This window comes from Daphnia pulex, chromosome 5 (assembly GCF_021134715.1).
Source record: "Daphnia pulex isolate KAP4 chromosome 5, ASM2113471v1".
Classification (NCBI taxonomy): Eukaryota; Metazoa; Arthropoda; class Branchiopoda; order Diplostraca; family Daphniidae; genus Daphnia; species Daphnia pulex.
In genome coordinates, this window is record NC_060021.1 from 127,467 (window position 1) to 152,491 (window position 25,025).

The following is a 25,025-nucleotide window of genomic DNA, read 5'->3' on the forward strand; positions in this document are numbered from 1 at the left end:
ATTGAATTCTACCCGCCAAACAAATGAAATTCATACAGCATTGCCAGCAACCCTTTTATTAAAACGGCGTATAATTATTGTGCCTCGCGCCTAGCGTCGCCAGTTTCCCTCCGGGACTTTTGGGGTTTAACTTAAATGAGGGAGTGTGCATAATACATTTTGGGGGGTTAGGGGTAAGGTTATATATAGGTTAAGTATTTTTTCGCGCAATGTAGGGTCGGTAGGGTGATTGCTTGGCGCTTATTATAGACATCATTTTGGGGTGTAACTGTAATCCAGGAGCACGCCTAAGTATTTTTTTTTTTCGGTTTACCTTTTGACCAGTTTCACAACTTGTATCATTTGGATCCCTATCATGTTGGAATTGAAGCCATTTAATGCACCTTTAGAAAGCCGGACTATCTAGGCAACAACTTTTGTTTTCTAATGAAGAGAGGGCAGAATTTTCTTCAACTCACTTATAGATTAGCGAAGTGTGATTTATGGATCAACTTAGTCGAGTAGCCTAGTGAATTTCTTACTGAAGCATTTTAAGTCGCATTCTAATTTATGCAACCAACTCCGCGGATTATCCTCCACGAATAACCAATTGCATTCGTCATCATTTATCTAAAATCATTTCTCATGACCAAAATGTTAAGCTCTATGTACCGCTTTTCTATTCGAAACTCGGTGTCGTTGGATAGCTGTCACAAGCAGGGGTATGGAGAGAAATCGAACAAAGTTTTTATATAGCAAACCGCGATTGGTTGTATTAAATTTTAACTCTTAACACGTAGTTCTACAATGCCAGGAATGAGGGAGCAACGCAATGAAGTGAAGCCATGATTTTAAGACAATAAGACTAGTTTTATCATATGAATGCCCTCATTCCAGTTCGCAAAAACGCTGAAATAAGAACAATTTAGAGAAACTGAGTTTGTGTTTCATAACAGTATTTGACACGTTTAATCGCCTTTCTCCAGCGAGAAGCATTTTCATCATTCTCCAATGGCGGCATCTCTTCTTCGGCTTTGGCTTCCTCACCACCAGCAGGGACATCATCTTCATCGATACCCAAACCCAATTTCATCATGTGGTAGATGCGAGAAGCATGGACGTCTGGCTCTTCCAGGGAGAAACCAGATGACAGCAGAGAGGTTTCAAACAGCAACATGACCAAATCCTTGACGGCTTTGTCGTTCTTGTCAGCCTCTGCTTTGACGCGCAGGGCTTCGACGATGGGATGGTCGGAGTTGATTTCCAAGTGCTTCTTGGCGGCCATATAATCCATGGTGGAGGTATCCCTCAAAGCCTGAGCCTTCACTTCATGATACGCTCCATGTTGGCGGTCCAGCCGTACTGGGAGGTGACGATACAGCAGGGAGACTTGAAAATGACGACCATCTCGACTTTCTTGTCCGTTTCTTGTGGCAAAAATAAAAGAATTTCAATATGGAACATGGAAAACTTACATGAAACTGAAATACCCGATGATGGAGAACATGAAGACTAGGATGAGAGCCAAAACGGTAGTGAGAACGATGGACCTGCCGTTTCGCGTCACTGAGCGGATGACGTTGAGCAGCGTCTCCTCGCGGTAGACAACGTCAAATAAAGGACGGAGAAGAAGAAGGGATGGGGGCTGAGTCCGAGGAAGCAAAAGATGAGGTGAACGACGTGGTAGACAATCTCCGTGTCCGTGCAGATTTGTCTGACGCTCCGCTGGAATGTCCCGGCGTTGGCCATGATGCTCAGCAGATGGACGCCCTTCAACACTACCGTGGCGGTGCCAAGGAGCATCAGTGTGGGTTGAGGGCCGGCTGAGCAAATAAGCCGGAGGATGACTGTCATGACGAGAGTCCTAATAACCGACGGTTTGGGTAACGTGATGGCCACAGCGGCTGATAGGAGCATGACGGCCCAGATGAGACCTGAATTAATAAACGAAAAAGATCGTTGAAAAGATGGAAATGGGAGTCACTGTTTAAAGGTGTGCAGACCTGAGAGGTGAGTGCGAGGATCAGGAGCCGGTCCGTCAGTGTCAAACGGGTAAAAGAAGGCGACAATCAAGTTGATAATTACGGACAAATTGAAGAGGATTTGACTCCAGATGGACATGTGCGAGCTGACCCAAAAGAGAAACGGCTGTCCGGGCAATTTCTTCTGCCATTTCATCTCGTCAAACATGTCGTCGACTCCTTCGAAGAAGGCGACCACTTTCGATCCCTGGTCGTCGCGCTCCGCCGTGTGGAAGACGCGCACTTTCGTTTCGTTGGTCAAATACTCGCACATTTCCGGAATGGGGAAGACAATCTGCTCCATCGTCCGGTCGTGACGGACAATTTATTTCGATTTGCGCCGTGTGATTGGCGTAGTACTGCAGGGCCGCATCACCGCTGACTCCGTCCACTGGCGGCGGTTTCATCAGGGCGGCCAATTCTTTGTTGTGCTGCGCCAACTGGTGTCACAAAATGTAAATGTTGTGGCCGACTTCTTTGGGACTAGCCGCCTCTTCTCCACCGACCAAACTTTTCTGATAGGCTTAGCAGGCAACGTCCACTAATTGGTGAGGATTCATGTTGTACAGGATCCTTTCCGCGTTCTCGCTGTCGCCACGACTCTCCATGACGGCCAGCAACAACTTGGAGGCGTTGTTTTTCAACTCCAAAACAAGATCCATTCTCCGTTGTCCTAAATAATTGATCAAATAATTATTAGAATCAAATGGAATGAAAGGAAATTGTTACCTAATGGATTGATGTCGGTAAGAAGAAGAGCCGTGATGATGTCCAGTCCATTCGACTCGTGAGTGGCGATGCAGTTTTGGTTTTCGTGACAAGGTCCTTGGCAATATTCCGTCAATGTTTCCAGGGTTTGGTTGATGAGGGTGACGTTGTGCTCATTAATGTAGAGGCCGAGCAGACCCAGTTCGCCCGTCGTCGATCCGCAAATGCAGTCGAGGAACATGAGTGTCTCTGACACTAAATTGTAACTGTTTTTGTTGGACTGGGCCCGCAAAAAGTTCTGCAGGTCTCGATTGTGATTCTCACACAGCAACTGCAGGAAGCGGAAGACGGGCAGCATTACCAGAACCTTGGCGGACAACTTGGACTCCATGTCCGAATCAGTTGCCGTAGTTAACTTTAAGGGCGAATTAAATTTATTTTTGTAAGAATTTTAATATAATCACGAATTCAAGTTTTGTTGTACCGATTTGGGTTGTTGTTGTTGTCTCACCAAGTCCTCCAGCGTCGAGTTGACACTACTCAACGTCGTTGTAGTCGAATCATCCAGCCTGGAGCTGTTCCACGAGTCACTGTAAGGATCCATGCGCTTCCCTACAGTGACGTTACCGTTTGAAGCTCTTGTGGACATCATGCGTTGATGTTTCATCTTCATGTCGTACGGGAAATGATCCTTCATTTCATGGAAATGGACCTGGTCCGATACCACTTCGACCTTTGGTTTCTCCTCGTTCTCATCCTTCTTTTCCTCCTCCTCAGCCTCATCGTCGCACTTCCTTGTCGCGCTACTTCTCAACCAATAGCTTGATTGGGTAGCAAATGAACTGTGAGTTCTTCTTGACAACCTCCTTGACTTTCTTCTCCTCCAGGTATTCCATCGGATCTTCCTGTCAATAAAGAAAAAAACAGGCATGAGCATATTGGAAATTATGCCAATGAAGACAAAGAACATACCTACAAGTGGAGGACAATCTTGGTTCCTCTACCCATGGGTTCTCTGTGATTAGGCTTGATGGTGAAAGAACCACCAGCTGAAGATTCCCAAACATACTGCTCATCATCATTGTGCTAGGAATGAACTGTCACCTTATCGGCAACCAGGTAAGCAGAGTAGGAACCCACACCAAACTGACCAATCATGGAGATGTCAGCTCCGGCAGAGAGGCCTTCCATGAAAGCTTTAGTTCCAGACTTGGCAATAGTACCCAAGTTGTTAACCAAATCAGCCTTGATCATGCCGATACCACTAAAGAGAAACAGAACAGTCAAATTCGTGTTCAAATAGGAGGAACTAAATTTCTCAACTTACGTATCCATGAGAGTGAGTCATTCTTGTTGGGGACAATCTTGATTTTAAGATCCTTGCCGCTGTCCAACTTGCTTCGGTCAGTCAGGGATTCATAATGGATCTTGTCTAGGGCACATCTGAGCAGTTGGAGATCAACTATAGAAGGTGTTGATAATCAAGCTCATAAGCTGAGCAATCTTGGCCTGGAATGTCAAAGTCTCAGCTTCATCTCCCATTTGAACTTCTCCAGGCATCTAAAAAGGGAAAGGAAAATATTTCAGTAAGAAATGTTTGTCAATTGTGGTAGATTGCACTCACAAATTGAAATTCTACATACTATCTATGGACTTGAGGCATACCAAAAAATTTGTAAATAACCAATTTGTTTGTCTAAACCAGTAGTAAAACTGGTAAAACTTACTTTGCTTTTAAACGTAAACAACAAACAAACCCGACGCTTTTCTGTTCACGTTGGGTGGGGATCTACATGTATACAAGGCCGCCGGGCAGTCGTAAAAACTGCCACCAAATTCGCTTCTTGTTAGGCCTGCAAACTATAGCTTTTGGGTTGACACACATCAAGCCGGGAAAGTGAGCCCGTTCGACTTTGAATCGCTGTGTAAAAAATACAGCTATTAGTATATCTTCATGTGATCCATTTTGAAGCCCTTTCTTTGTTTAATCTCTTTCATACAAAAATTTTCGTGATAAGTAACACATTTACGTAAATTTTGTATTAATGTTTAGTGTCGTTTTGAATTTGCAGTTTGAATTGCAGCGGTGGCGTTTCGAAACTGAGCCCCGTTTGACTTAGAATCGCTGTTTTAAAAAATGAATATATTATATCTTCGTAAAATGTGATCCATTTTAAAGAGATTTCTTTGTTCAATCTAATGCCTACAAAAATTTGCGTGATTGGTGTCACAATTACGTAAATTTAAGTGTCTAATTACTGCAATTGAATTTTGCAGTTTGAATTGCAGCGGTGGCGTGTCGAAACTGAGCCTCCTTCGACTGTGACTAGAATCCCTACGGGAAACTAAAATGGCCGCTAGAGGAATTCGGCCGGAGGGTATCCGATGACGCATTTTTGTTTATTGGGGCCTTTCACCATCACCTGTGCGTAGCAGTTGAATGAAAGTGGAGCCCCCAGCAGTGTGGCTGACAGGTAACAATTGTGACGCAGGCAGTTCGCCGAAATCTCTGCAATAGTCACACGGTCTAGATCAATTTTGATTTCGGACCCGTGTTCTTGTTTCGACAGAATTTGATGAGTTTTCCAGCCTAGAGGAATCAATAAAGTCCTAATCGGGGAAAATAACAAAATGGTTCTGGAAGATATGCGTGATCTGCTACTCGCTAGTGATTCGCCCGACCAACTCTTTAAACCCATTCGGACATTACCGATCGTCATCTTTTTGCTCGCCTCTGATGTAAGTTCTCTGTAAACTTTTCCTGTAAACTAATACACAAACAGTTATTCTGACTATCGTTATTGCAGGTTACTGTTCTTATCACGTCCTTCGTCCTGCCCCAGTATTACAACTCACTAGATTACGAAAGGCATCCCAGCCTCTATGCTACTCTACTCTACTTGCAAATTACTCTTTGGGTCTTGACAGTTGTAGGTCATAAATAATTCATGAGCTCGGGAAAATGTGTCAAGTTCATTGTTTAATTTAGATTGCTGATCAGCTGATAACACGAAAACACCAGAAATCTCAACTCAGCGGCTTTCTGGAATTCAATCGCAAGATTATGCCCTGCATGAGAGCTTTTCTCATCACAGTCACCAGCTGTAATTTCAGTTTCTCTTTTTTTAAAAACCTATGCATAACCAATTGTTTTCTTATTTCTAGGCAGCATTTTACTACTCATCACAGCTGCTGTTGCATGGGATTACTGTCCAAGAGATAAAGAAAAAACTTGTTCCCAATTTGTTCCCCTCACCCCAGCTCACTATGTTCAGATCATATTGAGCCTGCAAACATGCATACTTTTACCAGTGTGTCTGGCTTATTCTGGTATACCATTCAGTAGAAATGACTCATGATTCTTTCGCATTAACCAATTGTTTTTTTAAATATTTAGTGAGGATACATCAGTTCAATGCCAGCCATCCTCTACCCGACATTCTGGAAGGTCAAATGGTGTACTCCCTATCGAGGAGTCTTCCGGCTTTCGAAGACGTCGGCGTCAGGTATAGTTTCCACAGTCATGAAGCCTTAAAATCATGTATTCAAATTCTTGAAACTCTTAGAGAAACGACGGACGACACTTTACTGGAAAAACAAGCTGAAGCAATTCACTTTTTAAAGGAGCATAACGCTAGATTGAGTCGAAAAATTTTGTCGCTAACGGATCAGCTAGGCAGATACTCTGACGCAAACGTCTAAAAATTGTTGTTCGTTTTCTTCTCCCGTTTAGTTTTTCATGTTACGATGTTGCATTTGCAATTCTAAGGTAAAAAAATCATAGAATTAATTAAAGTTGATTTTTTGAGCTGTTTATTTTCAAATCCTTCTTACCGAAACGTCTGTTTATCCTGACACCTTTTAGGATCTGCTTACCAGCCATTGACAGCGTGGACGTGTTTACATCTCTCGACGCGTTCAGCATAGAAGCTTTTCTCTTGCCGCCTATAGAAGCTGCTGTCTTTGTCGTCACTGCTGGAATTTGGGATGCGTTATTATTTTGGAGGTTTTCTTTAACCGTGGCCATCACTCGTTGTTTTCCGTTGACCACTTGACCCTTTGCCGTAAAAACGGGCTTTTGTAAACCTGTAAACGATGACGTGTAAATGAAATACATTATTGTGATTTTTCGACTATTATTATACCTGATACAAAGTTGAATTTCATGTCTGGTTTGGCCGTCGGTGTTGCAATCGATTCGGTTGTTACGTCGGTTTTCACCTGCGGGGTCGACGGTTTAGTTTGAGCGTTGTTCAGAACCGACTTGGTGCGAACGGCTTTAGCGCTGGCGTTCATCGTGTCGGTCCTGGCGCGTTTCTTGTCCACATACTCGTCAACCGACTGCATTTTCAAGAAATGTTTCTGATGAATTTCGGCAAAATTGGGTGCAGCTTTGCGTTTGGCCATTTTCGGGATGTTGGAGGAGTTGTCGGTACTGGCTGCTGTAAATTGAACTCCCTTCTTGGCGCTGGCCGCTGGCGTCACTGCCACTTTTGCAGGAGTGTTCAAATTTGCAGATGGCTTACGGCTCCTCACCGGGTGGCTTGATGTCCTCAGCAGTAAAGTCTTTTTTGCTACCAAGACGACTGGTGGGCTTGTAGGCTCTGGTAGAGAAGGAACGGCTACAGTAGGTGTGCTTTTGGGTGTGATCGCAGCTTTCACTGATTGATCAGGTTCAACAACTTTGTCAGAACTTCTGGTTCTCCTAGCAGGTATCTTTTCAGCAACATTTCCAGTGACATGCTGTTCACCAGCGCTTGCGGACTTTTTCAGCTTTCTCTTGGGAACTTTTGCAGCCACTGATTGAATCTCTGGTGACTTTTCAATAGCATTATCCAATATTTGAACCTTACCCTCCACTGCTTTATTTTCAGGTTCTGATTCCTGGGTAACAGATTGCTCTTTTGCTTCAACACTTTTAATTTTCTTCACTTGTTTGGCAGGAACTTTCTCATTTTCAGACTCATTCGTTGATGATTCTTCCGTCAAATAAACCTTTTTTCTTCCCCTCAAGTTTTTGGGGATAGCCTTCTTAGGTTTTTCAATTGAAGGCAAATCTTTCTTTTTAGCATCATCGGAATCCTCGTCGACTGAAAATGTTGAGTTTAAAGTGTGTTCAACACACTCCTTCTTTGCCTTCTTGCTAACTGGCAATGCTTTTTGCTGTTCTTTTGACTTTTGGTTTCCACGTTTCCTGCCACGTCTTGGGATAGTTGGTTCTTGTACAACTTCTGATTCCATTGTTGAATCATCTGTGGTCTCGTCAGTTGATATGAAATGATTGTCTGCAAGGAGGTTTTGGTGGTGTTGTAGTAGTTGCTCAATAAGAATTTCCTAGAAAAAAAAAACTCTCAATTTTACAGAGCTTGTAAATAAAGAAATATCAATGCTAACCTTGGACACACGGCCACGACGAGTGATGTTGAGCTTCTCTTTCGCCAGCTTTTCGATCTCCCTATAACTCATCGAATTCAACTCCTCAATCTTCATTCTTTAAGCAATATTTTTGTTTACTTCACGACCTAAGTAGAAGAAGAATTACCGAAACCAACAGCAGTTTCCAACGTGTTTTGGCGTTTGAAAACTGAATAACAGAAACAGACGCTCCTAAGCATGGCCTACTATAGTCACGGCCCATCATCGTACGCTTCTGTGTGGGACCAATTTTGGGTTCCCTGCCCCTTCCCTGTTGCCATAGTACATAGCCAGAGGGTCGTAAGTATCGGTTTTTGTTCCACATTTCCGCAGATTCTGTGTCTGGCTTGCATAGTGCTATGGTCAGAGTCGACTGAAAGTAAGCAATTGACAGTCGAATGGTTAAAGCGGTAGATTCCCACTAAAGTGGTATTAGGTTCAAATCTATGCAAGTCAGAATCAATTTTTCATAATTTTTCCTTGTTTTTTCTTTATTTTCAAAGCGAATTAGATGGAATGCCTAGATTGTGAAAAAATGCGAGTTTTTTCACATTATTTTCAACAAAATCTGAATTTGCTTTTTTTTCTAAGTCCTTGCCAAAGAAAACAAATTCAGATTTTGTTTTAAAAAATGTGAAAAAACTCGCATTTTTTACACAATCTAGGCATTCCATCTAATTTGCTTTAAAAATATAGAAAAAACAAGGAAAAATTATGAAAATTGATTATGACTTGCATAGATTTGAACCTATCACTTCTCTCGTGGGAATCCACCGCTATAGCCACTAGACTGTCAATCGCTTGCTATCGATCGACTCTGACCATATCACTATGCAAGCCAGACACAGAATCTGCGGAAACGTGGAACAAAAACCGATACTTACGACCCTCTGGCTATGTACTATGGCAACAGGAAAGGGGCAGGGAACCCAAAATTGGTCCCACACAGAAGCGTACGATGATGGGCCGTGACTATAGTAGGCCATGCTCCTAAGGAACTCGTATCTCTGGAGATTTGAAAACCCAACGCTGCCAGATAGTCTGAAATCGGAATTCAGCTTCAAAATTTCAATTTCAAATTTTAAAAAATAATCTAATTTTCTAATTTAACATATCAGAGATATCCATACCCCTGATTTTATTAAGCGACAAAGGACAAACGTCCATCAAATCTCAAATATTTAGTAATTGGACTAATGGCACAAATTTTTTACTTTTTATTTGCGGGTAAAATTTTAATTTTCTGATCGCCCACAAAGACCAGAACTATACCTAGAATAAGGATGGTTTCCGAATTTAAATAGAATAAATTCAATAACGACGGCCAAAACGCATATTCGGACAAAAACAGATTCGAAATTTCTTTGTTCAACAATTTGGTACACGTAAGATACAAATCACAGACAGGCTCTTTCTAGGTTATTCCTTATCAACTTCCGGCAATTTGCCTGACGAAGTTCTTCCATTGAGTGACTCGAGGTAAATGGTACGTGAAAACATATTAACAGAAAGTGGTTGTAAGGATTTTTGAACGGGCATAGGCCATTGAAAAATGAAGACATTAGCAATTTAAGAAAATTATTTCCCACTTGACAAAGAGAACAGAGAGACTTTTTTAGGTTATCCCATTTCAACTTCCAAAAAAATACTTTGCCTGGCGGAGGTATTGTTGAACGGGGATTTGAACTAATTTTTTCAGTCGACACATTTAAGCATTACGCCCAAATTTTTCCAATTTGTGACATTTTTTATATTTCATTTTTCTCAATGCTTGAATTGAAAGCTGCAGTTGTTGGCGTAGCTGCTCCAGCTGCTGTTGTTCTTCCTGCAGTTGTTGTTGCTGTTGTTGCAGCTCCTCCATTCTCTGTTGGATTTGCTGCTTCTCCTGCTGCAGTTGTTGCAACTCCTCTCTCAATTGCTTTAGCTGCAGTAGTATCTCCTGCTTTCGCAATTGTTGCTCCTGCAGTTGTTGTTGTTGCTGCTGCTCCTGCAGTTGTTGTTGCTGCTGTTGTTTTTTCTCTAGCAGTTGATTCTGCTGCTGCTGGAACATTTGCTCGTCAACTGAAAATGTTGAGTTTAAAGCGTGGTCAGCAGACTCTTTTGCTTTCTTGCTAACAGGCAATGCCTTTTGCTCTTCTTTTGAATTTTGGTTTCCACATTTCCTGCCACATTTTGAGACAGTTGGTTCTTGTACAACTTCTGATTCCATAGTAGAATCATCTGTTGTCTCATCAGTTGATATGAAATGACTGTCTGAATGGAGATTCTGGGAGTGTTGAACCTCAATAAGAATTTCCTACAAAAAAATCATTCGCTCAATTTTACAGAGTTTGAAAATAAAGAAATAGCGATGCTAACCTCGGACACACGGTCACGACGAGTGATGTTGGGCTTTTCCTTCGCCAGCTTTTCGATCTGTCTATAACTCATCGAATTCAACTCCTCAATCTTTATTCTTAAAGTGATGGGTCTGTTTACTTCGTGACCTGAAATAAAAACTGTAGCCAACAGTTCCAACGTGTGTTTGTGTTTGAAAACGAATAACAGATGCTCCTAGGAACTACTAGTACCTCTGGAGATTAGAAAATCCGATGCTGCCATATAGTCTAAGATAGGAATTCAGCTTCAAAATTTCAATTTCAAATTTTAAAAAATACTATTTTCTATCATTTTATTAAGCGACAAACGTCCATCTAAAAATCTTAAATATTTTTTTGAAAATAATATGAATTTTTTACTTTTTTATTCGCGGGTAAAATTTTCTGATCGCACACAAAGACTTGACCAGTGACGTCATTACGCAGTAGTTAACAGACGACATTCAGAATTCTTTAAACAGCTTTGTTCAACGAATTTTTTTGCTCAAAATTTTCTCTCTTGTTGAAATCAAATTTTTTCACATTTTACGAAGTAACAATTTAGAATGAAGAATGAAAGTTAAAATTAAACGTAAGGTCTTTTGTTTTCTAGATGACTTTAAAGTTCTGTTTTCTCTGTTACATTTTTGTCTTGTGCCATTCAGCAATTAACCTCTCCCAAAAAAATGTTTTAAATAAAGTTGTTTGATTCAATCAATCTCTCTAGGTTGGGGTGGTGTGGCAATCTGGAAGTGGAACGGAGTAGCAGTTGATGATCAATGTAGCATTTGCAGACAGCCTTTTGATGGTTGTTGTACAGAGTGCAAGTTTCCTGGAGAGGACTGTCCCCTTGGTGGGTTAAAATCCAACATTCTAAATTATAAATTTTTTAACATTTTTTCATGTAATATTACAGTTTGGGGCCAATGTTCTCACTGCTTTCACATGCATTGCATTATGAAGTGGCTCAATTCCCAGCAAGTTCATCAACTGTGCCCCATGTGCCGCCAGGAGTGGAAATTTAAAGAGTGAAGTTTGTTAGAAAATGTCTCTTCCAGGACTTCCTCCAGTGCCGAAAAATCTAACCCCCTATCTAGCCAGTCCACCAAAGCGTAAAATAAACAATAAACCATTTGCTAGAAGTAAATCTTTCTAATTTCTTTTTCTGATTGAATAGAAACTTCTAAGACTCCCACAGTCAACTCTGGTAAAGCGGTTCGACCTCTTCCCCGAACACCTCCTCGTGAACCTCCACCTCCTCCACCCACTACTACTTCTCTCGGAAGAAAGCCTTCGACTCTTGACACGAAATTATCAATTCTTAAAAAGGAGATGGTAACCACAGACTAAAATTGATTTAAATTAAGCGGAAAATACTTAAAAATTCCTTGTCACAATAGGCTGGACTGAGGCAAGTAGATATGCAGTTGATGAATCAACTCTGGTCCCTTCAGCAGTCAATTCAGGATTTGAAATGTATGATGAGCGCGTCGGATTTATCACCCCAGTCGGCCGTCGATCCTTGGGAACTTAATCATCCACAAAACAACGAAGAATTTTACCGCAGTCCATATCGTTTGGGTGCGGTTAATGAAAACGACCACATTTCATCATCAACTTCCTCCATTTCGTCTGGTAGTGGCGAAAAACCGTGATTTTTACCCTAAACGTGTAAGTGTAGTGGAACAATGGAACGTCATTTGCCAGAATGGATGACTAAAACTAAAGTGAAAGAAACTAGTGATCGCAAGTCGTCGAGTGCTACTTCTTCGATTGCGATGGTGTCGGGGAAAGTGTGTGACCGAAGAATGGCATATTTGATGAGTCCGTTGGAACTGCAAATGATCGCCAAGGATATCCTTGGCTTCAAGTGAAAATGTTTTATGCTAGTATGTTAAATTCCATTGATATTAATTCCAATCGGCCAATTTCTTTCTTTCTATTGTTGTGTAATTCGTTTATTTCATTCCCATTGGGTTTCGGTGTATAGTATGGTCCCGTGTAACAGGTATGAATTGAAACAAAATAAAAAAATCTCTCAAGTGTCTTCAGTTGTTATTTGAGCAACTTTGAGTGAAGCCATTCTTCAGTTAGTTCTTCCAGTTCGCGAATTTCAAAGACTTTTGTTAATTCAGCCACTTTGACTAGTTCAAGTTTACTCCCAGCATACATCATTTGAAGCTCTGTTTTTGAATCTAACCAACACAAATAATCAAAACAAATGACATGGCACAGTGCTGGGTCTAATCTATGATACCTTGTGGACTGCTGAAGATGAAGCACATAGGGTAAGATATTCTACCATCACCATGATCAAGCTTGAAACTGTAAACCAGAAAACGTGGCTGGTGTTCAGGTAGAGCCTCTCTCAGCTCATCCACATCAATATCCTAGAGATAAAATCAATATATTAGATAAAATAAGATAAGAAATTCAATTTTAAAATTGTCTAAACAAATTTTTATTTAGACAAGCTATTACCTCCAGTTCTTCTTCTTTGAAAATCAACTGTTTTTCTCTGTCAACCTTCACTGTAAAATAAAGACACCAACAGATATGATAAGTCTTCATAAAGTCTAAAAATACAAGTTCCTTTCTTACTTATAATGGCAGCATTGTTAGTCGCTTTCCTGAAGCGAAACTTTCTAAGATCATCTTTCAGGGTAGAGTCAATATCACAGACACTGACATTTTGAGACTGTGCTTAGAAGACAAAGTGTCAAGAAATAAACAATGATGCAATTTTAAACCAACATATTACCATTTCAATAGACGGCTTTCGAACCCGATCCGCGATCAACGATTGACAAACTGTCCGAGTGGGGTGGTGTCTCCTAATAAGCTAGTTAGAGAATGCTGCGTGCATGTTTAACGCCCAGTAAACGCACACGAGGGGCAAGCAAAATAAAGACTGCTTAAAGCCCAACAACTCATACCAAGAAAAAGAATACGATTTCACAAGCGTGTTATCTCACCGGTTAGATCTATTGTCACGACATATGTCGTGGCGCGACGGTCAAAACTGTCTATTGTCACGACATCTGTCGTGGCAATAAAGAGAAAATTGTCTATTGCCACGATACGCCTATACTTCCTCTCTAGTCCCTCATGTCGTGGCAATAACACGAATTTTGTCTATTGCCACGACATGCGTTTTCGTACTAAGTTCCACAGAAGATGTTTAGGAAAACTACTAAATAGGGTAAAACTAAATGTGCATAATTCCCGCATCATTTTTCTTGTCAATTATCCCGTGAAACTCAACCTTTGTTGTAATCTCCAAATAAAAAATTACCCTCTCGACGGAGAATCGAACGCCATGCTATCGCATGGTGGCATTCATCGCTGACCATTCGGCTACCACTACTGAAATATTCGTGTAAAAATTTTGAGATATATAACCTAACCTAACCTAACCTAACCTAACCTAACCTAACCTAACCTAACCTAACCTAACCTAACCTAACATGCGTGAATGTCGAATTTAAAAAAAAATTATGTCGTGGCAATAGACAAATTTCGTGTTATTGCCACGACATGAGGGACTAGAGAGGAAGTATAGGCGTATCGTGGCGTGTCGTGGCAATAGACAATTTTCTCTTTATTGCCACGACAGATGTCGTGGCAATAGACAGTTTCGACCGTCGCGCCACGACATCATGTCGTGGCAATAGATTTAACCTATCTCACCAACATGTCACTACAAATGTTAAAGCCATCTGGCGTTCGATTCCATCAACTATTCAAATGCAAGTTTAGATATTTGTATTTTTATACATCATTTTATAGTTTTAATTTGGATAATTTGGATGAAGGAAACACATGTTTACAAATAAATAAAATTCACTCGTCCGGTATACCTTTTTCTTCCATCACCTTTTTCAATATCTGCTCCGTTTGCCAGTCCGTCCATGATTTGCTTTGTTTTTTACGATGCTTCTGCTGGTGTCTCTTTATTTTGTAATCGCTCTTGGTTTGGTAGGGGCAATGACCGCATTTGTGAATTTTGGGATGCTTACTTTTTTTGTGACGTTTAAGTTTAATTTTGTTTTGGGTTGAAAACCCACACTGTTCACACTTATACTTCCTTTCATGGATTTCTTTATGTCGTAAAAAACCAAGGCGGAATTCAAAATTTTTGTTACAAGTAGGACAAATAAATCTGAATAAAAAAGTATTAATATTTAAAAATAGAAAAAAAATTTAAATACGAGTTGAATATTTACCCTTCACGATGATGCTCCTCTTTGTGAGCTTTTAATTCACTCCTAGAGAACAGTTGGTTACAGCACACGTGCTGGTAGCCAGGATTCAACCTCCTATACCCATACCTCCTTGATGTTGGGCCTGCCCCTAATCATGAATTTAAATGTTAATATAAGCTATGTTATTGTGTTTATTTAACTAAAAATCAATTTCTAAAAAGGAATTTTTCTTTCATTGGTGCATGAACTAGTTCCTGCTCCGAGGAAAGAAATTAAAACAGCACACTTGTTCTCAAATAAACACGATTACAAAAAAAATTATAAAAAATAATGTACGATGAATTCCGAGTTGAAATAAAAATAATAAAATCCGCTGATAACTTAAGTAATCTACTTTTATAAAGAATGTTTAGAAAAATCAGAGAAATACTAGTAAAATAATTATTTTACAAATGAGCAAGTTGCTAGTGTTCAACGAGATTTCTTTATTTTCATAAAACAGACAACGCCGGAACTCACATGCTCTATCGATTTTCCAGAAGAAACAATAATATGGTACTTGATAAATGTAGCTAAGAAAATTCCTACCTTTGCCCACCATGATGCTGAAACAATAACGATACTTCCATACACTCAAGAATCAAAGCCAACTCGGTTTGAATTTGTTTGTTTATATGGAAGCCCAAAACCGCCACTGTTTTAATATAATAATGTTTTTCAAAATATCATTATGTAAAACAGAAAAGAATATATAAAAAACAAATTCAATATAAAACTGAAAAAAGTGTTATATAAAAACCAAAAAGAGTGTAATATAAAAAAAAAAGTTGATATAAAAAGCAAAAAAAGTCAATATAAAACCCAAAAAAAAGTCAATATATATAAAAAAATATTCAATATATATATAAAAAAAATTCAATATAAAAACTGAAAATGTATTATATTAAAAGCAAAAAGAGTATAATATAAAAAACAAAAAGTTGATATAAAAAGCAAAAAAAAATCAATATAAAACCCCCCAAAAGTTCAATATATAATCCCAAAAAAGTTCAATATAAAAATGGCAGCCACCTAGCGGTCAAAATAATTACTTCATGCCACATCTCCACCCCCTTTATAGCCAGTTTGAATGCAGCTTCTTCCGCGATACGCGCTCAATTTGAGCGTATTATTTAATCCTATATTTAAAAAAGCGCAAGAAAGCGTAAGAAAAAAATGATGATTGCTACCCCGGATGGAATCGAGTGACTATAGCCCACCCCAAACGACGACAGCATCAAACACCATTTCAATTCCTAATTTGTCGATTTCTTTTCATTCCCCCCTCACTTTTTTCCTCTCTCTCCTCTCATTTCGTGTTATTTTTATTTCTGGGTTCTTCTCGTATGCCTTCGAATTGATGGCTGAAGAACTTGCGCGTCATAATAAGATGAGCTCGACAATAGGGCAACAACTGCTGCGCACGCTGTGACGGTGCGGAGAGATCAGATGGCAATCAGTTGATGTGTACGGGTCAAACATCTACTTTGACGTCCACTTCTTACGTGTGTTTATGTTTATATTCCCCATCGTGATGGAGACAAGAGTCTTTCGGAGAATGTTATCTATTCCCCCCCCCCTCTCTCATCTGTGATAGCGCCGCTCGTTTTTAATTAAAAAGAGAGAGACGATACCTTCATCATCACCGTAGCAAAAACATCCAAAACTGCGCTGTGTCTATCGATCGGATATAGGTATGGATCGCCCAAGATATAATAGCGTTATAGGGGTATTTTACTTGATGGTTATGTCATATCGTATAGAGAGACGATTATTTCATCAACATGAAAATAAAGTTGGTGTTTTTTAAATATTCATGGACGAAATTGAAAAAGAAAAATGAACGACTCGTAATATAACCGCGGTTATATAATGATCCTTAATCTTTTGACGATCATCATCATCTTCCCCCTAAAGTATTCATTTGTATATTTCGTGAGAGTGGATAAACAAAAGAAAACGACGCTGTTCTCTTTGTTGGTTGTTTTTTCAAATATTTATTTTGATCCCTCAATAGCAGATGAGATGGATGTCGTCATCCAGCAGCAACAGTCGGAAGTCGGAACAACCAATATAAGCGATTAAATTTGTCATATAGCCAATCTCTGTTTGATTTAATATGGCAGAGTGACTCTTGAGTCACAAAACATCAATGCATTTTCAATGAAATTCAGTCGGATGTCGGAGCTTACCGAGTTTGCCTATATATCTACGACTTCCAGTAGAATGCTTGACTTGTCTATATCTCTTCTTTTGTGATTCGGCGGCTTGTTTCTTATATATATATGTGAAATGTATATATTGTTCTTCCCCTCGTTCACCCTCAAGGGTCGATTTGATAAATTTTATTCCTCGGCGATCTATTTCTCTCTCTCGAAAAAACCACCGAATTTCCCTGTGTGATGTTTTGACGAAATCAGCCGCCGAATCTTGTCGTGATGCCGGCTACCGTACATATCATATCATATAATAACACCCCTTGAAGTTATACTACATCTGTGTTATATTTAAGGCTCTTTTTTTTACTATTCTGTTTCTACCCCGCCTGCCATATACAAATTGTTTCATGCCAGCGCCTCAAAGGGTCTCGTCTATATCATATACGAAGGGAGGGTATACTTCATAGACCCAACAAATAAAAGTTGAAGAGGGTCGAAATCATAACCATGGAAAGAATAAGCTTAACATTTCTTATTCTCTGATGGCCATAGATTTTAGAGTAAGAAAATTGGAACGCCCGACTTTCGCTGTGGGGGTTGAAGGGAGATTCCATAAAACAAGGTCGAGGGGGTTATTATATTTATTATTGGACGTGTATAGCGATAGGCATCGCGCAGTTGTACTCTGCTGGGCAGAGATCAGTTCGATGATGGCAATAATATAGCAGACAATTGAAAACCTTGTGTAGTACAACAGCGCGGTTTATTATTATATGTCTAGGCCTATTGAAAGAGATGCTGTCGGCTATTATGTACACAGACAAATGGAGAGAATTGCGCAGGAGGATGGAGGAGAATAAGAGATCAAGGAGAAAATAAAGGCCTGGTTCGACTGTGGGTTCGACTGAAGGGGGAAAAATGGAACTACCAGGTGCTGTGCTCTTGTGAGACAAGCTGTGTGGCCAGGGCTGCTGCTGCTGCTGGTGCTGGAGGGTTTTCTCATTTTCCCTTTTTGCTTGGTCATTGATGACACAGTGAGCTGCACTGTGCTGTGTGTGTGCTGGATTCTCTTTTTCAATCTCTTCTTCTTCTTTCTTTTTTTCTTTCTTTTCCGTAAGCAGAGTAGAAACCCACACCAAACTGACCAATCATGGAGATGTCAGCTCCGGCAGAGAGGGCTTCCATGAAAGCTTTAGTTCCAGACTTGGCAATAGTACCCAAGTTTTTAACCAAATCAGCCTTGATCATGCCGATACCACTAAAGAAAAACAGAACAGTCAAATTTGTGTTCAAATAGGAGGAACTAAATTTCTCAACTTACATTTACATGAGAGTGAGACTACAGTCATCCTTGTTGGGGACAATCTTGATTTTAAGATCCTTACCGCTGTCCAACTTGCTTGGGTCAGTCAGGGATTCATAACGGATCTTGTCTAGGGCATTTGAGGAGTTGGAGATAAACTATAGAAGGTGTTGATAATCAAGCTCATAAGCTGAGCAATCTTGGCCTGGAATGTGAAAGTCTCAGTTTCGTCTTACATTTTAACTTCTCCAGGCATCTAAAAAGGAAAAGGAAAATATTTCAGTAAGAAATTTTTGTCAATTGCGGTAGATCACACTCAAAAATTGAAATTCTACATTTCTATGAACTTGAGGCATACCAAAAAATGTGTAAAATAACCAATTTGTTTGTCTAAACCATTATTATAACTTACTTTGCTTTTAAACGTAAACAAACAAACCGGACGCTTTACTGTTCACGTTGGGTGGGGATCTACATGTATACAAGGCCGTCGGGCACTCGTAAAAACGGCCACCAAATTCGCTTCTTGTTAGGCCTGCAAATGTGATCCATTTTAAAGAGATTTATTTTTTAAATCTAATGCCTACAAAATTTTTGCGTGATTGGTGTCACAATTACGTAAATTTAAATGTCTAATTACTGCAATTGAATTTTTTACTAGAAGGGAAACAGTTCTTTTCAGGCCAGTGGCGCTAGTAGTATGCTTCCGATAAGCATAGCGCGCCACCGCTGCACAAACGCTTTAAAGCCAAATTCTGTTTCTCACATGTTCAGTCGCGTGGTCGCAGAGCACCAGAGAGGAGGTGCTGAATTTTTTTTTTTAAATTTCTTTTTCGTGTTTTTAGCTTTGGATACCAAATGGATTATTGTGAGCTCAAATGTGTTTTTTTTTTTTTATTGTGAAGTCGGATTTGGCTGAATTGTATGGGCTAGCTGGGGTAGTGCCCATTTTTGAAATTTCTTTGTTTGTGTTTTTGCCCTGGATACCAAATGGATTATTGTGTGCTCTACTGTATTTTTTTTATTGTTAAGTCGGATTTTGCTGAATGGTATGGGCACCGGCACCCAGATGCTGGGGTAGTGCCCATTTTTTAAATTTCTTTTCCGTTGAGACCTACCCCTTTTGTCAACTACAAATCATTGAGAACATTGCTGTTGTGTAGAGACTGCGAATAACCTTTGCGAACTGAAATTGGACTAATACTTTTAACAATTAGTACTGCGGACAAGATTTACAATTACAAAATAACTGTTTGAAATTTTCTGTTGTATTTTGAAAGTTCATTAGGGACATTTTAATCTAATGTAAATAGAACTTCAACTTTTTACTATTAACATAGTACTGCGAACAACTATTGCAGTTAGGTTAGGACTGCGAAAAACCTTTTTCAATTACTGCAACACTTTACGATTCCATTTCTACTGTGACTAACCTTTTACAATTGGTATAGGATTTGGATACTTTTTACAATTCAATTTACACCACGTGCAACCTTTTACAATTAGATGGACTGAGAACAACTTTTAGCATTGCAAATAGGACTGCGAACAACTTTTACCATTACAGCTTGTATTTTTCCCTTCTATTTTTTTGTTCATTAGGATATCCCGCCTTCAGTAAATCCATTTGACACTTCATTGCAATGTCAACACACGCGAATCAACACCTTGCGCAGCCAGACAAGCCCGTCCGACCCGGTAGCGGCCGTCGAGCACCCCGCACTTCTTCCCTTTGCACCGCCACGTATTTGGAGAAGCAGCAGCCTGCGTTCAAGATCGAGCCCGAGGAAAACAACAACGACCCTGTCAAAGTGATTATGGATGTTATTCCCAGCACTCCTGCGGTCCTGTCCGAAGTTTAAAAAGTCCCTCTCGACTCGCCTGAATTTACTTACTGCCTCCCGCCCCACTTCCCTTTTGTTTTTCATTTAACTTGTCTCGTTTTTGAGAAATTTCGATCTTTTATTAAGTTTACAAGTCTTTCACGAAACAAACTTGCTTATCGCTTTTGGTTATGCTTTTCTTCTTACCAGAGATAACACTAGCAAATTTATGGATATACCAGGGAGCTTTTTGGTAATTGTTCTAGTCTTCTACTAAAATCAATCCAGGGTGTATATGTGCGATGAAATTGTCTCTGCAGTGCCTTTCATACTTGTGAGTTGTTCTCATGGAATGGAATACAAAATACTCTGAGGAAATTTATTGTCTTTGCGCAGCAAGGGATCTGCATTTTATTTATCTGACTGTTTAGTAGTACATATTTATGTGACGACGCAAATGCCGCCTCATTTCGATGTAGCGGTCTCTAGCTACTGCAATCCTTGTTGATCCAGTTGCATAAATTTCTTGAAACTCATTATGATCCTCGTTGTTCAATACAATCCTGATGGGTGGAATTACTATTTGATTTCTTCTGTTTTCTCTTGGCAGGTGAATGTCTTCTAACCGTGGAATTTCAATATCCTTTACATTCAAAACAGACGGTTAGGTATTCCTTGTCGTTACATTAGGCAACGAATTTTTAAACATTTACTTGTCTGAGTTCAGTAAATTCCCTTCCCTCGTTTGTTGCACGTTCTTGGAGTGCTATAGTTCCATCGATGAACATTTGTGTAGGTGTAGGACGGCCACGAAGGCGGTGAGCATTCCAGTAACCAACAAATTCTTTTAAGTGTTCAGATATGACATTGTAGTACACAGTATGCAAGCAGTACATGTCATGCTCATCGTCGGCGTCTAGTAATCCCTCTTCTTCCATATCTCTGTACAAACAAGGCAAACATAATTTCAGGAATTAGTAGTAACTTAATTGTTATTACTTACGCAAATTCCCGTTCGAAAATTGACACACATCCCATTCTGACATCGCGCCACATCCTTTCTACTCTTTGATTATGAACAGAGGAACCAGTCATGCAACTTCCTCTGTTAAGTCCCCGAGCTCGAAGCATAAATTCTCCTACTCCAACGTTTTCTCCTCCACGATCAGTCCTATTAATAAGATATGTAATTTGATTATTTTCCGTACTTTTCGTTACGTTTTAATATGTTTTCATACCTGATTCTAGATGGCAACCCATATTCTTCAACTCCTGATAAAAATCCTTCTAGCACAGTTTTCGCTCTGTTATTTGAAGATACACGCATAAAAAAAATTAAACGGGAGTATCCATCAATGCCTCCGTGAATGACGAAGCGCCACCTGGTGTGTCATTATTCGTAATGACTTATTAAATGCCCTAAGTTATCTTTAAGAATGGTTTAAGGTCTTACTTTCTGGAAATCTTATGGTTTCCATCAATGTGAACAATGGAGAGTGGTGCCCTTACACGATACACTCTCCTTGCAACTCTCCTTCTTTGGTTCCGAGGTCCAAATATTTCTGCAATAGTTTGGATTACAGTGGCTCTTCTCACTTGATGGCCCATTAATCGCAGCCTCACTGTTACTTGACGATATCCGATGTTGTTATTTTCACTAATAAGTCGGTGGATAATATTTTGGAGGTTCCGATAAGGGATTCTGCTGTATCTTCTTCTAACAGCTATTCCCATTCTTGACATCATCCTTTGCAATGTTCGGAGAGGAATACCCAGTCGTTCAGAAATTTGCCTGACATAGTATTGGTGATCTGTGTAAACAAATAGACGATATATTGTGTTTTAAAAAGTGCTGTTTCCATATTGTAAATAAAACGACTAAACATATTGTACTTAGTAACTGCGAAATTCTTTCCCGTAAGTCTCCGTCGCCATTCACTACGAAAAAAATTTTAATAAATGTTTTTTTATTTCTATTTGTGAATATTTGACTTACTTTTATATTTCTGAAGCTGTCACTTTGCAACACGAATGATAGCTACAACATTTTGCTTCTCTGTTCTGACAGATAAATACCACAGATGCCAGCACTCTTCTTTCCCTTCCTCCTATTTTACCGATTATGTAATGCTTGTGCTGTCCTCTTCTAAAAAAATTGCGCTTTGTTCTCTACATTCTGCTTCCTGCAAACCGCTCGCACAGCCGCGTTAAACTGATTATTACCATTTGCTGTAACCCACATAGCACACGTCGGAATTGAAGAGATCTGCCCGTCATCATAAACTTTGGCTAATGTAAATAAAATATCAAGGTCTGAAAATTGGTCATCTGGAATTAATCATAGCTAAAGTTATATATCTCCCTACATTAACAGATATTTAGAAATTATGTTTGATTTCCACATGTTTATTGACCAAGAGAAAACCGGAGAAAACTCAAGTCAAGTGCGATGAATTTTTTAATAGCACATATACTCTGGCTGGTTGTTAACGTAAGCTACTCCCTACATGAAGTCATCAGGATCGTTTCCATCATCATCTTTGTTGGTCTTCAGGTTTGTTTGCTTCAGCAAACGGTCGTAGCTCCTAAACATGTAAAATTTAACATTTCTGTGTAAAAAAAATATAACATCAAGGTCACCTTAGTTCAGCTTTATCCTTTATCGGTTTTCTTCTTCTCTCCCTTTTTTTCGTTCTTTACGGAGTCTTATCTTGTCGTCTCTTCACAGTCTCTCTGTTGTCTTTCAAACATTATTAAGGTTTTTTCTCAACTTTGGTTATGTTGAGACGGTTTACAATTTCATTAATTATCTTCTCCACCCTAATCTTGCGAACCTATAAAACATGGCTGTTAGCAAAGTGGAAAGGAACATATTAAGAAAGAAATTGTACATCTTTTTCTTTGAAAAATGCAACTTGTCCAACTTCCATACCAGGAGTATTTATCTAATTAGACCACAGGGTGAAAACAACATCGAAGTTGTTCATTTTATTCCTTTAGATGCTGTTTGCTTTAAATAACTGTGCTTCACCTTTCAAAGTTGCTGCTGGAATATCATCAATTACTTGGCCCTAGAAATCAGAATAGCAACAAAGCTGTATTTAAAATTGTGTTATTTGATTCAATTAAAAACTTTACCTTGTTTATTTGTATGTACATATGGGCTGACGCTAGCTTGTCAACATGGAACCAAACATCTTCAGGCCATCCCCACTTTATCAACTCCTCATCTAGTTGTTATGAAAAGAAGAATATTCACCTATATGTATCAGAGGAAGAAGAGAGTCAGAAAAGCCTATACGAAAAGGAACTAAAAATCAATCTCCATGTACCACAATTTTTCATGTTATTTAAAATAACGGTTCAAATAAAAAGGGGTCACATTCAATGTCGCTAAAACGACCATTGAACGCGGAGCAGTGAAATCAAGTGTATCCTTCACAATGGCTTCCAATTTCTGGGGATCGACTCCCATTTGAGCTCCCGTCACTCCCATTCCCGCAAAGAAATTGTTGATAGCTTCTGCTGGAAAGCCACGTCGACGGAGAGCAGTCAATGTGAATAAAAGAGGATCGTCCCAATCTACCGTGAAAAAAAGGAGATAACAACGCTTTATTAATTTCCTTAATCACAATGAATTCGTATTACCGTGAACAATGTTCTTGGTGAGAAGTGTAGCAATTTCTCGCTTGGACACCACAGTGTAGTACACATTCAAGCGACCATACTCCCACTGGACTGGGCAGTAAATGTCCAGAGCATTACAAAGCCAGTAAAAAGCCGTCTAAAGCGGTCAAATTAAATAGATGGATGATAAAATTAGAAAAATAATTTTCTTAGGTAAATTACCTCGACTGAAACTCTTTTTTGCGCCTTTTTCGATACAATCACAGAGGCGATACAGATCAGTGAGTGTAATCGTAAGTAGGATAGATACACCATTGGTCTCCAGTACGGTGATGGGCAACATATTCGATTCGGTATGCCACCGGATCGAGTTTACCCTCTTCCAACGTCAATTTCATTCTCATAGTAGCTGCACCTTCCCCAAACATGCCATTTTTCATATGCTAAAGGTGATGAATATCATTTAAAGGTTTCGTTTATAATCGCCAATCAATTTTTTTCTCTACTTCAAATAACTGAAGACTCTCTTCAATTGGGCGATCTCTCCAAGGAGAAGGAATTGGGTTGAATTCCTTCATTTCCCCAGCTTTTAGGTGAAAAACATGCGAGTCCTCTTTTAATGAGCAATTTGGCCCATTCGTAAAGCTGATGGAAATTGTCTGACGAGTGAGTAATTTGGTACGACTTGTATCCTAATCGATGCAGTATAGTTAATTCAAACCTTTAATTATGTGACACAAATGTAATTTATTACCTAGTCACTCCACCATATCTTTGATGCCAACAAAAAATTTCTCCTCCTCCTTTTCAGGATTGGTATAATTGTAACGTAGGAAGCACACTCCATCATTAGCAGCAGCGTAACCGAAATTGATGTTGATGGCTTTGGCATGCCCAATATGGAGGATACCGTTAGGTTCAGGTGGGAATGTGGTTCTTACCCACAAACAAACAATAACAATATACTACATCTGCAAAATAGCTTAGAATAATTGAATTACCTGGCCGCCAGTTTCTTTTAAATGTTGTTTCAGTAAATCCATAGTCTTGTCGTGGATGACATAGCCATCAGTTTTGAAATTTTCACCAGGCTTATGAAACTGAACCTTTTTCATCAGCTCAGTGATTGTACTTTCACTGTCTGAATACTGTTCTATGGGGAGAACAAATCGAAGTGTTAAATTTGGAACTGACACTAGCCATTTTCAATATTTTGGTTCTTTGTTTTTTCCCGTTCCTCTTGTTTTGAAAAGACGAACATGACTGCTGTCATGTACTCACCAAGCCACCGAAAGAAAATAGTCAAATTAATCTAGAGATGGCAAAGAATAACGTTATGAGTATAGCTCAAAAATTAAATTAGCTATTTAAAAAAAAATAATAATGAGT

The 25,025-nt window shown here is 39.4% G+C and overlaps 6 protein-coding genes, 2 long non-coding RNA genes and 2 pseudogenes across 13 annotated transcripts; 3 read left to right on the forward strand and 7 right to left on the reverse strand.

The window, feature by feature from the left end:
• Window positions 1-724: 724 nt before the first annotated feature.
• Window positions 725-4,569, reverse strand: LOC124194899 (annotated as a pseudogene).
• A 469-nt stretch (window positions 4,570-5,038) lies between these two features.
• Window positions 5,039-6,847, forward strand: LOC124194917 (transmembrane protein 192-like). Of its 4 annotated transcripts, XM_046589323.1 has the most exons (8): window positions 5,039-5,182; window positions 5,279-5,447; window positions 5,516-5,638; window positions 5,698-5,812; window positions 5,874-6,038; window positions 6,106-6,214; window positions 6,275-6,477; window positions 6,574-6,847. In XM_046589323.1, the coding sequence occupies exons 2-7, from the start codon at window positions 5,340-5,342 to the stop codon at window positions 6,408-6,410; spliced, it is 756 nt and encodes a 251-aa protein (XP_046445279.1). In that variant the 5' UTR covers window positions 5,039-5,182; window positions 5,279-5,339; the 3' UTR covers window positions 6,411-6,477; window positions 6,574-6,847. The 4 variants fall into 4 exon arrangements, with proteins under 4 accessions (XP_046445279.1, XP_046445277.1, XP_046445276.1 ...); XM_046589321.1 differs by having other exon boundaries at window positions 5,073-5,447; XM_046589322.1 differs by having other exon boundaries at window positions 5,130-5,447; window positions 6,275-6,473; window positions 6,571-6,847.
• Window positions 6,235-9,060, reverse strand: LOC124194908 (nucleolar and coiled-body phosphoprotein 1-like). 2 transcript variants are annotated; one of them, XM_046589302.1, is made up of 4 exons: window positions 8,103-9,060; window positions 6,854-8,042; window positions 6,543-6,794; window positions 6,235-6,472 (listed from the first exon to the last, which is right to left on the reverse strand). In XM_046589302.1, exons 1-4 carry the CDS (start codon window positions 8,196-8,198, stop codon window positions 6,438-6,440), a joined length of 1,572 nt encoding a protein of 523 aa, XP_046445258.1. In that variant the 5' UTR covers window positions 8,199-9,060; the 3' UTR covers window positions 6,235-6,437. The 2 variants fall into 2 exon arrangements, with proteins under 2 accessions (XP_046445258.1, XP_046445259.1); XM_046589303.1 differs by having other exon boundaries at window positions 6,235-6,475; window positions 6,573-6,794; window positions 8,103-8,330.
• A 399-nt stretch (window positions 9,061-9,459) lies between these two features.
• Window positions 9,460-10,857, reverse strand: LOC124194919 (serum response factor homolog A-like). Of its 2 annotated transcripts, none has more exons than XM_046589325.1 (3): window positions 10,694-10,857; window positions 10,482-10,621; window positions 9,460-10,419 (listed from the first exon to the last, which is right to left on the reverse strand). In XM_046589325.1, exons 1-3 carry the CDS (start codon window positions 10,722-10,724, stop codon window positions 9,832-9,834), a joined length of 759 nt encoding a protein of 252 aa, XP_046445281.1. In that variant the 5' UTR covers window positions 10,725-10,857; the 3' UTR covers window positions 9,460-9,831. The 2 variants fall into 2 exon arrangements, with proteins under 2 accessions (XP_046445281.1, XP_046445280.1); XM_046589324.1 differs by having other exon boundaries at window positions 10,685-10,857.
• A 668-nt stretch (window positions 10,858-11,525) lies between these two features.
• LOC124193841 (leucine repeat adapter protein 25-like) lies at window positions 11,526-12,527 on the forward strand. The gene is made up of 3 exons (XM_046587821.1): window positions 11,526-11,592; window positions 11,658-11,815; window positions 11,881-12,527. Exons 1-3 carry the CDS (start codon window positions 11,526-11,528, stop codon window positions 12,133-12,135), a joined length of 480 nt encoding a protein of 159 aa, XP_046443777.1. The 3' UTR covers window positions 12,136-12,527.
• On the reverse strand, window positions 12,409-13,451 carry LOC124194921 (glia maturation factor beta-like). The gene is made up of 5 exons (XM_046589328.1): window positions 13,242-13,451; window positions 13,082-13,178; window positions 12,962-13,011; window positions 12,738-12,870; window positions 12,409-12,675 (listed from the first exon to the last, which is right to left on the reverse strand). Exons 1-5 carry the CDS (start codon window positions 13,242-13,244, stop codon window positions 12,536-12,538), a joined length of 423 nt encoding a protein of 140 aa, XP_046445284.1. The 5' UTR covers window positions 13,245-13,451; the 3' UTR covers window positions 12,409-12,535.
• Window positions 13,452-17,627: 4,176 nt separating this feature from the next.
• On the reverse strand, window positions 17,628-18,847 carry LOC124194928. Its single transcript, XR_006875084.1, has 3 exons — window positions 18,599-18,847; window positions 18,205-18,442; window positions 17,628-18,141 (listed from the first exon to the last, which is right to left on the reverse strand). It is a non-coding gene; the product is annotated as an uncharacterized LOC124194928 (long non-coding RNA).
• A 113-nt stretch (window positions 18,848-18,960) lies between these two features.
• Window positions 18,961-20,180, forward strand: LOC124194925. Its single transcript, XR_006875082.1, has 2 exons — window positions 18,961-19,054; window positions 19,789-20,180. It is a non-coding gene; the product is annotated as an uncharacterized LOC124194925 (long non-coding RNA).
• A 207-nt stretch (window positions 20,181-20,387) lies between these two features.
• LOC124194911 lies at window positions 20,388-22,118 on the reverse strand. The gene is made up of 7 exons (XM_046589310.1): window positions 22,006-22,118; window positions 21,903-21,947; window positions 21,463-21,820; window positions 21,248-21,391; window positions 21,013-21,180; window positions 20,723-20,951; window positions 20,388-20,652 (listed from the first exon to the last, which is right to left on the reverse strand). Coding segments are annotated over exons 1-7 (1,161 nt in total). The 5' UTR covers window positions 22,007-22,118; the 3' UTR covers window positions 20,388-20,436.
• A 61-nt stretch (window positions 22,119-22,179) lies between these two features.
• Window positions 22,180-24,909, reverse strand: LOC124193844 (annotated as a pseudogene).
• Window positions 24,910-25,025: the final 116 nt, after the last annotated feature.

What these genes read in the sequence shown, in the direction of transcription:
- LOC124194917 (XM_046589320.1), top strand. Translation starts at nt 5,340, where the DNA reads ATGGTTCTGGAAGATATGCGTGATCTGCTACTCGCTAGTGATTCGCCC. An exon ending in TCTCATCACAGTCACCAGCT is followed by an intron (nt 5,813 to 5,873) that starts GTAATTTCAGTT and finishes TCTTATTTCTAG; the next exon opens with GCAGCATTTTACTACTCATC. An exon ending in AGTGTGTCTGGCTTATTCTG is followed by an intron (nt 6,039 to 6,105) that starts GTATACCATTCA and finishes TTAAATATTTAG; the next exon opens with TGAGGATACATCAGTTCAAT.
- LOC124194908 (XM_046589302.1), bottom strand. Translation starts at nt 8,198, where the DNA reads ATGAAGATTGAGGAGTTGAATTCGATGAGTTATAGGGAGATCGAAAAG. An exon ending in GTCGTGGCCGTGTGTCCAAG is followed by an intron (nt 8,043 to 8,102) that starts GTTAGCATTGAT and finishes TTTTTTTTCTAG; the next exon opens with GAAATTCTTATTGAGCAACT. An exon ending in CAGGATAAACAGACGTTTCG is followed by an intron (nt 6,473 to 6,542) that starts GTAAGAAGGATT and finishes TTTTTACCTTAG; the next exon opens with AATTGCAAATGCAACATCGT.
- LOC124194919 (XM_046589324.1), bottom strand. Translation starts at nt 10,724, where the DNA reads ATGGCAGCATCGGATTTTCTAATCTCCAGAGGTACTAGTA. An exon ending in AATCTCCAGAGGTACTAGTA is followed by an intron (nt 10,622 to 10,684) that starts GTTCCTAGGAGC and finishes TGTTGGCTACAG; the next exon opens with TTTTTATTTCAGGTCACGAA. An exon ending in GTCGTGACCGTGTGTCCGAG is followed by an intron (nt 10,420 to 10,481) that starts GTTAGCATCGCT and finishes ATTTTTTTGTAG; the next exon opens with GAAATTCTTATTGAGGTTCA.
- LOC124193841 (XM_046587821.1), top strand. Translation starts at nt 11,526, where the DNA reads ATGTCTCTTCCAGGACTTCCTCCAGTGCCGAAAAATCTAACCCCCTAT. An exon ending in TCTAGCCAGTCCACCAAAGC is followed by an intron (nt 11,593 to 11,657) that starts GTAAAATAAACA and finishes CTGATTGAATAG; the next exon opens with AAACTTCTAAGACTCCCACA. An exon ending in CAATTCTTAAAAAGGAGATG is followed by an intron (nt 11,816 to 11,880) that starts GTAACCACAGAC and finishes TTGTCACAATAG; the next exon opens with GCTGGACTGAGGCAAGTAGA.
- LOC124194921 (XM_046589328.1), bottom strand. An exon ending in TAACAATGCTGCCATTATAA is followed by an intron (nt 13,012 to 13,081) that starts GTAAGAAAGGAA and finishes TTTATTTTACAG; the next exon opens with TGAAGGTTGACAGAGAAAAA. An exon ending in TCAAAGAAGAAGAACTGGAG is followed by an intron (nt 12,871 to 12,961) that starts GTAATAGCTTGT and finishes TTTTATCTCTAG; the next exon opens with GATATTGATGTGGATGAGCT.
- LOC124194911 (XM_046589310.1), bottom strand. An exon ending in AACCATAAGATTTCCAGAAA is followed by an intron (nt 21,392 to 21,462) that starts GTAAGACCTTAA and finishes ATGACACACCAG; the next exon opens with GTGGCGCTTCGTCATTCACG. An exon ending in AATTTACTGAACTCAGACAA is followed by an intron (nt 20,653 to 20,722) that starts GTAAATGTTTAA and finishes TTGAATGTAAAG; the next exon opens with GATATTGAAATTCCACGGTT.